The sequence below is a fragment of the Onychomys torridus genome, chromosome X (genome assembly GCF_903995425.1).
Source record: "Onychomys torridus chromosome X, mOncTor1.1, whole genome shotgun sequence".
Classification (NCBI taxonomy): Eukaryota; Metazoa; Chordata; class Mammalia; order Rodentia; family Cricetidae; genus Onychomys; species Onychomys torridus.
Window position 1 is genome coordinate 99,843,828 of NC_050466.1, and position 11,682 is coordinate 99,855,509.

At 38.8% G+C, this 11,682-nt stretch overlaps 1 protein-coding gene across 3 annotated transcripts in view; it reads left to right on the plus strand.

The window, feature by feature from the left end:
* Positions 1 to 11,682, plus strand: part of Apool (apolipoprotein O like) — a 55,437-nt gene that overhangs the window by 38,256 nt on the left and 5,499 nt on the right. For all 3 annotated transcript variants that reach the window (XM_036173863.1, XM_036173864.1, XM_036173865.1), the window contains exons 7-8: positions 2,462 to 2,575; positions 2,768 to 2,876. In XM_036173863.1, coding sequence (XP_036029756.1) covers positions 2,462 to 2,575; positions 2,768 to 2,876 — 223 coding nt within the window. The remainder of the gene's footprint in view (positions 1 to 2,461; positions 2,576 to 2,767; positions 2,877 to 11,682) is intronic.

Sequence of the window (11,682 nt, forward strand, 5' to 3'; positions counted from 1 at the left end):
GCATGTGTATGTGTCTCCCAGCTTTTTAAATGGCTAATCTTAAGTTATATTTTAAATATTAAGTTTCAAATCTTTATAATGTATTTAAGTCAGTTTTCCTAAAAACATTTTAACTCATATTTTGCCTGTCATGTTGTACTTAAATTGTTTAGTTTCAAATGAAACTGGTATAGAAACTTATAGAAAAAGCAAACGTAAGACTATGAGTCAACTTGCAAAAGAAGTCATCATATTATGTGAAATAAGCTAGATTCAGAAAGACAAATATTGAACCTTTTCTCTCATTTATGGATCCTAATTTACATATTGATGCATAAGAGTACACACACACGTGAATGTGATATGAAAATGTATCTATGTGCACAAATATATGACATGAAAGCATAAGGGAGTCTAATGGAAGGAAGAAGACTCTTTATTAGACCATCAGGTATTTTAGACAGGCACAGTAACACAGCTTCACAGAGTTAAACAAATGCAACATGAACAAACGGAACACACCTTAAATAATATTCTGCTACAAGCTGCTGCATAAATGTCAGTTTAAGAGACCGTGTATATTTTGATACTGGGGGAATTTTGGAAGAATTTTTATTTTTTTAACAGTGCTGTGGATAAAGCCTCATGTATGTTAGACAAGTACTCCTATAATGAGTGTACACATCCATAGATGCTCATTTTTTTTGCCTTTCAGCTTCATAAAGACTTAAAGGAATCATCATTTTGCTGTCAGTTAATAAGAGTGGGAAAACCAAAGTATGTTTGTGGTGGAAGTGTAAATTCCTGTTGTTTATTGCTAACTTTTTGAAGAACAATATGATAACATCTTAAAAAATACCAAATTAGTATGATTCTTAATTCAGAAATTTCACTTCTAGGAATTTTTTTCTGAGAAAACACTGCAACTGTGAATGATCCTAGTTGTATGTATAAGGGATAGGATGCTCATTTCATCCTTGTTTATACCTGCTTTCATGCTGTGGAATGAGTGGAGAGCCTCATGCATGTTAGACAGGTACCCTACCATAGGGTTTTATTTCCAACCATGAATTGCTTAAGTTTTCCAAGTGATAGTATGCAATTAATAAAAACAATAAAACTTTAATTTGAAGAATGAAAATTGCTTAAAAATATACACGTTTGTCGAAAGTGTAATTCTGTAAAGTTCTCTACCTTAATAGTTGTATACTGTAACCCTGAGGAAGGAACCAAAAGATATTCAAAGGGAAAGTGCTATTAGTGGAAATTAGCCCAGACTGACTAACGTGCAACTCCGGATCTTCCAGACAGGTGCTGTCACTCCCAACTAGATTTCTATCAGAAACAAATGTCAGTCTCTTGAAAAATTAATTGATGTCTTTTATTTCTCAGTGAATGGGAAAAGATCCATAAAATTTAAAACAGTTATAGCATCTTAGAAACCTCGTTTTTCTCAGTTATCTGTTTATTTTCTCAAAATATTTCTTCCTAAAATTTGTAGATGCAATTTTCACTTAAAGTTCTCTAATAGGAGCCACCTGGCCAGATCAGAAATGGCAGGACACAGAATGATGAATCTTGAGTAATGTCACTCATGTGGAATCTAGAGAGCTTAAAACAGAGAAGCAAATTGCAAAATAATGGTTGCTGGGGGCTGGCAATGGAAGGAAATGGGCAAGTGAGATGTTTGTATATACTGAAAGTTATAGGACAAAATGTTAGAAGACAAAAAGTTCATGAGATCTATCTATAGCAGAGCAATTATAGTAAATGTATATATTGAATACCTGAAACTTGAAGAGGAAGTTGATCTTCAGTGTTTTCATCCCAGCCATATGAAAGGTAACTACGTGAGCTGATACCTGTGTTGGTAAGCTTGGCTATAGGAGTGAATAAAAAAAAAGTCTATGTATACCAAAGCATTGTGTTGTTTACCTTAAGTAGAATTTTTGTACTGCCTCTATAAAGTTGAAAAAATATTTAAAAATAATAAAATAGTGGCTGAGGTGTGGCTCCTTAGAGTGCTATGTGCAAGGCCCAGAGTTCAATCCTAACACTATAAAAATTATTAAAATAGCTTGGCCGTGGTGGCTCACACCTTTAATCCCAGCACTCGGGAGGCAGAGGCAGGTGGATCTCTGTGAGTTCAAGGCCATCCCGGTCTACAGATTGAGTTCCAGGACAGGTACCAAAACTACACAGAGAAACCCTGTCTCGAAAAACCAAAAAAAAAAAAAAATTAAATAGGCATAATTTAAATTGATGTTATATTGTGAAAATATATTGTATATTTATTAGCCCTTTATAGGGAGCTAGTCATTTTTCATATACAATTTTGAAAATACTGCTTTATTTTATGTGAACTACTCATTGATATTTTTATTGTTGATTGCAACCTAGGTGATCATATAAAATACCTGATCTGAATTGAAAAGTTTTTAACTTTTAAAAATATGTTATTTGACTCCCTTTTCTTTGTTAGATAACTGGGAAAAAGGCATATACTACAAGCCAGCAAATTTTTCAAGCCATTAAGTCATTGTGGACAAAAAGCAGCGAAAAAGAGTCTCTCCCTGAACCACAGGAAGAAACTAAGGTAGACTTTAAATAAACCAAAAATGTAGTCATTTAATTTTGGTTTGAGTAAGCATTGGCTCATATTGATAATACTACAGAGATGTCAAAGAGAAAATGGAAATAAATGAAAGACTCAAACTAACGGTATAATTTTATATTCTTTTAGTAAAATCATTTGCTTCTGAAGAAAATGTCTGTTTTTGCTAAACAGGTAGGAAAGTCTGGTGAAATACATGCTAAAACGCCTGACCTAAAACATTCAGTGACTTTTCCAAAAGATCTTGCCTCTGCAACGGCGATGAAATCGGAATCCACTGCAGGTTTGTTTGGAACTTTTAATTTTGTTTTCATTATATTAAATAATTTTACAACATTATAGTTGATACTTTGAACTTACATGATTTCCTGAATGTTTTCTCCCTTATATGTGTGCTTTGAATTTCATTTTTGGTTATGAGGGACCTAGATACCTGAGATTTTTCTTTTTAAATCACCACATAGCTATAATATAAGTCTCCACATGTGTGGGTCTAGAGTAGTACTGTCAGTGTGATTGAGTGAAACATTTAATATCACTTTATAAATGTGAGCTATTTTATCAAGAGGAGGAAAGTGTACCTTTCAGAATTTTATCAACTGACAGGTATGAGTCACACTTACATAAAGCGGAACAGCTCCCATTTCTCGTGCTATTTACCTGCCAGTCTCCTGTCAGTCTTGGTTTCCACTATCTGTGGTTTTATTAAATTCAGGTACCAGGAGAAATTACAGCATGAAGTAGTACATGTAGCACTGTTACAACTTTGCTAGTATTCATTATTGACAATTAATACTTTGTGGGACCAAAGTGTGATAGTTATACTTTCTAAAGAAATCCTACCATGATCAAAAAGAATGTAGCCAAATGTTTAAAAATACTTTGACAGTCTATTCACATAATCCTGTCTGTCACAGATTTGCAGAGATTTGCCTTTCTATACAATGTGAGTGATTCAACCCATAAGCTGCCTTATTGCAAAGGAAATATGCCAGGTTCAGAGGTGTTATCTACCCTTCATAAAGCATGTACTTAAAGTAAGATTCAAATCATTCCCACCTAATATTTTTCCTTATCCACCTGTGATCCGGAACCCTTTCCTATCTTGGATGTTGTACATGAAGAGCATTCTAAAGAGACTTGCAGTGGGCAAGGGATACCAGTAATATTTGTGGTTATTATATATCTTAGTTCATGCTACTATAAATGGAAATATCATAGTCTGTATTGCTTTCAATCAAGAGAATGGAAGTTCAAGATCAGGGTGTCAGGATGGCCAGGTTCATATGAAGGCATTCTTCTGGATCCTAGGCAATTGATGTCTTGTATCCTCACTTGGCAGAGAAGAGAACCAATCATATTGTCAGAACACTTTACAGGGCACAAATCCCACTCATAAGGACTTCATCACTTCATCTAATCCTGATTACCTCCCAGCGGCCTTGCCTCCTAATACCATCATGTTGGTGGTTAGGGCTTTAATGTAACAATGCATCTTTGAGGGTTAATTATCTCAACTTTAGACTTTAGCATTTCCTCATTTCACATGTAATCATGAAGTTCAATGACATGAGAAACAGTAGTGATTATGATCACAGGTTTTAGGATAAGGCTTGAAGGTGAATAACAAATGCAGAATTTGAATAGTTCTATTACTGGAGCAAGATACTCATTATCATTTAGGTTCAGTTTCCCCATCCACAATTCAGTTTCCTCATTCACCAAAAAAAGAGAATAATAGTTCTTACATGTTTGCTTTGAGGGTTAAACTATCTGTCTGTCTGTCTACCTATCCATGCATCCATCATCTATCAATCAATCAATCTAAGTATCATCTGTCTATCCATCTATCTACCTATCTATCTACCTATCTATCATCTATCTATCTATCATCTATCTATCTATCTATCTATCTGTCTGTCTGTCTGTCTGTCTCTCTCTCTCTCTCTCTATCTACCATCTATCTATCCATCTATCTACCTGTCTATCATCTATCTATCTGTCTGTATCTATCATCTATCGATCTATCATTTGTCAGTCTGTCCATCTATCTGTGTATCTATCCATCCATCCACCATCTATCTGTCTATCCATTCATCTATCTATCTATCTATCTATCTATCATCTATTCATCCACCACCTATTATCAGTCGATCATTTATCTATCATCTATCTACCATCTGTCTGCCTGCCTATCTATCTATCTATCTATCTATCTATCTATCTATCTATCTCTCTATCTTTCTCATGCACATACACACCCTGACACAGAGTCTCAATATGAGTTTCAGACTGGCCTTGAACTGCTGGAAGTCCTCCTGCCTCACCCTCTTCAGTGCTGAGTGAAGCCTCTATCCAGATAAATTATAGGCAAAGTTCCACAGAAAATTCTGTGTATTCAACATTTTAAGAATTTCTGAGGATTAGAATTCTTTTTTATTCATTTATTTATTATGTGTTTTAATTTCATACATCAGCCATGGGTTCCCCTGTCCTCCCCCATCCCGCCCCCACCCCCACCTTCCCCACAGCCCCTCCCCTCCATTCCCATGTCCTCCAGGACCAAGACACCCCTGGGGATTCATTTAAAACTGGTGGATTCAGTACAGGCAGGTCCAGTCCCCTCCTTCCAGGCTGAGCATGTGTCCCTGTGTAAGCCCAAGGTTCCAAACAGCCAGCTCATACATTGAGGACAGGTCCTGGTTCCACAGCCTGGGTACCTCCCAAACATTTCAAGCTATTCAATTGTCTCACTTTTCCAGAGGGCCTTATCCAGCTGGGGGCTCCACAGCCTTTGGTTCATAATTCATGTGCTTCCATTCATTTGGCTATTTGTCCCTGTGCTTTTCCAAGCAAGATTGGAAAAGCCTGATTTATTTCTAGCCAGCTTCTCTTAAGTTATCCTATCTACCTTTGTCTCTTTCTGTATATCTTTTTTCTTCTTCTTATCTGTGTGTGATTGTGAGGCTGGCCCCCACCTCTCCTTTTCTCCAATGCGTTCAAGAGTACTTCCTACTTTCTCTGCTATCAGGTTCAGAGTAACTGGATTTATGTTGACGTCTTTGATCCACTTGGACTTACGTTTTGTGCATGGTGACAGACATGGATCTATTTGCAGCCTTCTACACATTGACATCCAGTTATGCCAGCACCATTTGTTGAAGATGCTTTCTTTTTTCCATTGTACATTTTTGGCTTCTTTGTCAAAAATTATATATTCAGAGGTGTGTGGGTTAGTGTCAGGGTCTTCAATTCGATTCCTTTGGTCCACATGTCAGTTTTTATGCCAGTAACAAGCTGTTTTTATTACAGTAGCTCTATAGTAGAGCTTGAGGTCAGGGATCTTGATGCCTCCAGAGGTTGTTTTATTGTACAGGATACTTTTGGCTATCCTGGGTTTTTTGCTTTTCCATATGAAGTTGAGTATATTCTTTCCAGGTATGGGAAGAATTGTGTTGGTAATTTGATGGGGATTGCATTGAATCTGTAGATTGCTTTTGGTAAGATCGCCATTTTTACTATGTTAATCCTGCCTATCCATGAACATGGGAGATCTTTCCATTTTATGACATTTTCTTCAGTTTCTTTTTTCAGGGACTTAAAGTTCTTGTCATATTGGTCCTTCACATGCTTAGTTAGAGTAACCCCAAGGTATTTTATTTCATTTGTGGCTATTATAAAGGGTATTGTGTCTCTGATTTCCTTCTCAGCCTGTTTGTCTATTGTATTTAGGAGGGCTACTGATTTTTTTTTTTGAGTTGATCTTGTATCCTGCTATGTTGCTGAAGGTTTTTATTAGCTGTATCAGTTCCTTGGTTGAATTTTTGGGGTCATTCATGTATACTATCATGTCATCTGCAAATAGGGAGAGCTTGACTTCTTCCTTTCCAATTTATATCCCCTTAATCTCTTTATGTTGTCTTATAGCTCTGGCTAGAACTTTAAGTACTATATTGAATAAGTATGGGGAGAGGGGACAGCCTTGTCTTGTTCCTGATTTTAGTGGTATTGCTTTGAGTTTCTCTCCATTTAATTTGATATTGGCTGTTGGCTTGCTGTAGATTGCCTTTATTATGTTTAGGTATGTTCCCTGTATTCCTGATCGTTCCAAGACCTTTATCATGAAGGGGTGTTGGAATTTGTCAAATGCCTTTTCTGTATCTAGTGAAATGATCATGTGGTTTTTTTCTTTGAGTTTTTTTTATATGGTGTATTACATTGACGGACTTTCGTATGTTGAACAACCCTTGCAGCCCTGGGATGAAGCCTACTTGATCATGGTGGATAATTGTTTTGATGTGTTCTTGGAGTCTGTTCGCCAGAATTTTATTGAGTATTTTTGCATCAGTGTTCATCAGGGAGATCGGTCTATAGTTCTCTTTCTTTGTTGCATCTTTGTTTGGTTTAGGAATCAGGGTAATTGTAGCCTCATAGAAGGAGTTTGGTAATATACTTTCTGCTGCTATTGTGTGGAACAATTTAAAGAGTATTGGTATTAACTCTTCTTTGAAGATCTGATAGAATTCTGCAGTGAAACCATCTGGTCCAGGGCTTTTTTTGGTTGGGAGACTTTTAATGACTGATTCTATTTCCTTAGGGGTTATTGGACTATTTAAATTGTTTATCTGGTCTTGATTTAACTTAGGTATGTGGTACCTATCCAGAAAATTATCCATTTCTTTTAGATTTTCCAGTTTTGTGGAGTAGAGGTTTTTGAAGTATGACCTGATGATTCTCTGGATTTCCTCATTGTCTGTTGTTATGTCCCCCTTTTCATTTCTGATTTTGTTAATTTGGATGCTCTCTGTCTGTCTTTTGGTTAGTTTGGATAAGGCCTTGTCTATCTTGTTGATCCTCTCAAAGAACCAACTCTTTGTTTCATTAATTCTTTGTATTGTTCTCTTTATTTCTATTTTATTAATTTCAGCTCTCAATTTGATAATTTCCTGGCGTCTGTTCCTCCTGGGAGACTTTGCTTCTTCCTGTTCAAAGGCTTTCAGGCGTGCTGTCAAGTCACTAGCATGAGATTTCTACAGTTTCTTTATGTGGGCATTCAGTGCTATGAATTTTCCTCTTCTCTCTGCTTTCATAGTATCCCATAAGTTTGGGTATGTGGTTTATTCATTTTCATTGATGTCTAGGAAGTCTTTAATTTCTTTCTTTATTTCTTCCTGAACCCATTGGTGATTCAGTTGAGCATTATTCAGTTTCCATGAGACTGTAGGTTTTCTGTAGTTTTTTGTGTTGTTGAAATCTAACTTTAAACCATGGTGGTCCGATAGAACACAGGAGGTTATTCCAATTGTTTCGTATCTGTTGAGATTTGCTTTGTGACTAAGTATGTGGTGGATTTTAGAGAAGGTTCCATGGGGTGCTGAGAAGAAGGTATATTCTTTTTTGTTTGGGTGGAATGTTCTGTAGATATCGATTAAGTCCATTTGAGCCATAACATCAGTTAAATTCATTATGTCTCTGTTAAGTTTAAATTTGGCCGATTTGTTCAGAGGTAAAAGTGGGGTGTTGAAGTCTCCCACTATTAATGTGTGGGGTTTTATATGTGATTTTAGCTTTAGTAATATTTCTTTTACATATGTGGGTGCCCTTGTGTTTGGGGCATAAATGTTCAGAATTGAGACTCCATCTTGGTGGATCTTTCCTGTGATGAGTATGTAATGTCCTTCATCATCTCATTGATTGATTTTAGTTTGAAGTCTATTTTGCTGGATATTAGGATGGCTGCACCAGCTTGCTTCTTAAGACCATTTGATTGGAAAGTCTTTTCCCAGCCTTTTATTCTTAGGAGGTGTCTGTCTTTGAATTTGAGGTGTGTTTCTTGTATGCAACAGAAAGATGGGTCCTATTTTCGTATCCATTCTGCTAGTCTGTGTCTTTTTATAGGTGAATTAAATCCATTGATGTTAAGGGATATTAATGACCAGTGATTGTTCGTTCCTGTTGTTATTTTTATTTTTTGGTGGTAGTGTGTGTGTACTTCTCTTCTTTGGGGTTTACTGCTGTGGTGTTATCTATTGCCTGTGTTTTCATGGGTGTATCTGCCTTCCTTAGGTTGGAATTTTCCTTCTATTGCTTTCTGTAGGGCTGAGTTTGTGGATAAGTATTGTTTAAATCTGGCTTTGTCTTGGAAGGTCTTGTTTATTCCATCTATGATGATTGAAAGTTTTGCTGGGTAGATTAGTCTACACTTGCATCCATGGTCTCTTAGTGTCTGCATTATATCTGTCCAGGTCCTTCTGGCTTTCAAAGTCTCCATTGAGAAATCGGGTGTTATTCTGATGGGTTTGCCTTTATAAGTCACTTGGCCTTTTTCCTTTGCTGCCCTTAATATTCTTTCTTTATTCTGTACATTTAGTTGTTTAATAATTATGTGGCGAGGGGACTTTTTTGGGGGGTCTAGTCTGTTTGGTGTTCTATAGGCTTCTTGTATCTTCATAGGCATTTCCTTCTTTAAGTTGGGAAAATTTTCTTCTATGATCCTGTTAAATATATTTTCTGTGCCTTTGAGTTGGTATTCTTCTCCTTCCTCTATCCCTATTATTCGTAGGTTTGGTCTTTTCATGGTATCCCAAATTTCTTGGACATTTTGGGTCGTGACTTTGTTGGTTTTAGTGTTTTCTTTGACTGATGAATCTATTTCTTCTTCCGTATCTTCAACACCAGAGATCCTCTCTTCTAACTCTTGCATTCTGTTGGTTATACTTGCATCTGAAGTTCCTGTTTCTTTACTCAGATTTTCTATTTCAAGTATTCCTTCTGCTAGTGTCTTCTTCATTTTTTCTATTTCCCTCTTCAGGTCTTGGACTGTCTCCCTTGCTTTTTCATGATTTTCTTTCAAGGACGTATTGTTTTCTTCTGCTTTAATTGTGCTTTCCTCTAGTTTTTTATAGCGTTCTTCCCATTTTTTGTTTGTCTGTTCCTCTACTTTATTTTTGATTTCTTCTATATAAGGCTCTAGCCTCTTCATGATGTTACTTATAAGGTTGTTTTCTTCTTCTTCCATTCTGTGATGTTCAGGTCTAGCTGTTGGAGAAGGGCTAGGTTCTGGTGATGCTGTATTGCTCTTATTTTTTGTTGTATGTACTTCTTCCTTGACGTCTGCCCATGTCCTCGTAGGGTTGGTTCTTGGTCTTATCAGTGTACTTGGTCCAGAGAGAGCTGACAAATTTAGGGAGCCTCTCTCTCATCCAGATGGAAGCTCTGGACCAGATGGGAGTGCTGGTCTAGATGAGAGTGCTGGCCAGATAGGAGCTGGGGGGCTGGACTCTGAGTCTGGGGAAGTCCCTGGGATCTCCTTATTTTGTCCAGATGGTAACTCCTCTTGTCCAGATGGAAGTTCCTCTGGTCTCTGGTCCAGATGGGAGTTCCAGGGCAGAATGGAAGCTGGGGGCTGGTCTCTGATTCTCAGGAAGTGGCTGGGGGTATGTGGCAGATGGGTGTGGGGGCAGGGTGTGGTGACTGCAGGGTCTGCCTGCAGTCTCTGGTCCAGATAGTAGTTCAGGGGCGGACAGGAGCTGGGGGTTTGTCTCTGAGTCTCAGGAAGTAGCTGGGGTCTCTGGCAGATGAGTGTGGGGGCAGGGTGTGGAGACTGCAGGGTCTGCCTGCATTCTCGGAAAAGGGGAGCCTTTCTGCAGGGCCCAACGATTGGCCGGAAATTGGGGCCAAGTTGGTCAGGTCCTCCCCAATGGCCTGTTTCCAGAGGTGGGACCCAGGGGCAGTTGCCTCTCTGGCTATAACCCCAGGCACTCACCTCTGGTCCAGATTGGATTTCCAGGGCGAATGGGAGCTGGGGGCTGGTCTGAGGATTAGAATTCTTTTTTTTCCCTTTATTATTATGTGTTTTAAATATTATACATCAGCCATGGGTTCCCCTGCCCTCCCTCCTCCCACCCCCACCCCACCTTCCCCCCAGCCCCTCCCCTCCATTCCCATGTCCTCCAGGATCAAGGCACCCCTGGGGATTCATTTAAAACTGGTGGATTCAGTACAGGCATGTCCTGTCACCTCCTTCCAGATTTAGCAAAGTGTCCCTGTGTAAGCCCAAGGTTCCAAACAGCCAGCTCATGCACTAAGGACAGGTCCTGGTCCCACAGCCTGGGTGCCTCCCAAACAGTTCAAGCTATTCAATTGTCTCACTTATCCAGAGGGCCTGATCCAGCTGGGGGCTCCACAGCCTTTGGTTCATAATTCATGTGCTTCCATTCGTTTGGCTATTTGTCCTTGTGCTTTTTGCAATCTTGGATTCAACAATTCACACTCTTGCAGACCCTCCTCTTTCTCGACAAATGGACACCTGGAGCTCCACCTGGGGCCTGGCTGAGGATCTCTGCATCCACTTCCATCAGTTATTGGACAAGAGTTCCAGCACGACAGTTAGGGTGTTCAGCCATCTGATCACCAGACTAGGTCAGATTGGGCTTTCTCTAGACCATTGCCAGCAGTCTATAGAGGATGTATCATTGTGGATTTTTGGGGACCTCTCGAGCACTCTGCCTATTCCTGTTCTCATGTGGTCTTCATTTATCATGGTCTGTTATTCCTCGTTCTCCCTTTCTGTTCTTGATCCAGCTGGGATCTCCTGCTCCCCTAAGCTTTCTTTCCCTCAAACCTTGCCCTTCATTACTCACACTGTCTTCCAGGTTGTTCACGTAGATCTCATCCATTTCTCTGTCATTGGGTGATCCTTGGGTCTTTCCTAGGGTCCCGTTTTCTAGGTAGTCTCCCTGGAGTTGTGTAGCAGTCTAGTCATCTTTGTTTTACATCTAGTATCCTCCTATGAGTGAGTACATACCGTGTTTGTCCTTCTGAGTCTGGGTTACCTCACTCAGGATGATTTTTTCTAGATCCATCCTTTTGCCTGAAAACCTCATGATGTCATTGGTTTTCTCTGCTGAGTAGTACTCCATTGTGTATATGTACCATATTTTCTTTATCCATTCTTCAGTTGAAGGGCATCTAGGTTGTTTCCAGCTTCTGGCTATTACAAACAAAGCTGATACGAACATAGCTGAGCAAATGCCCTTGTGGTATGATTGAGCATTCCTTGGGTATAATGCCCAAGAGTACTATAGCTG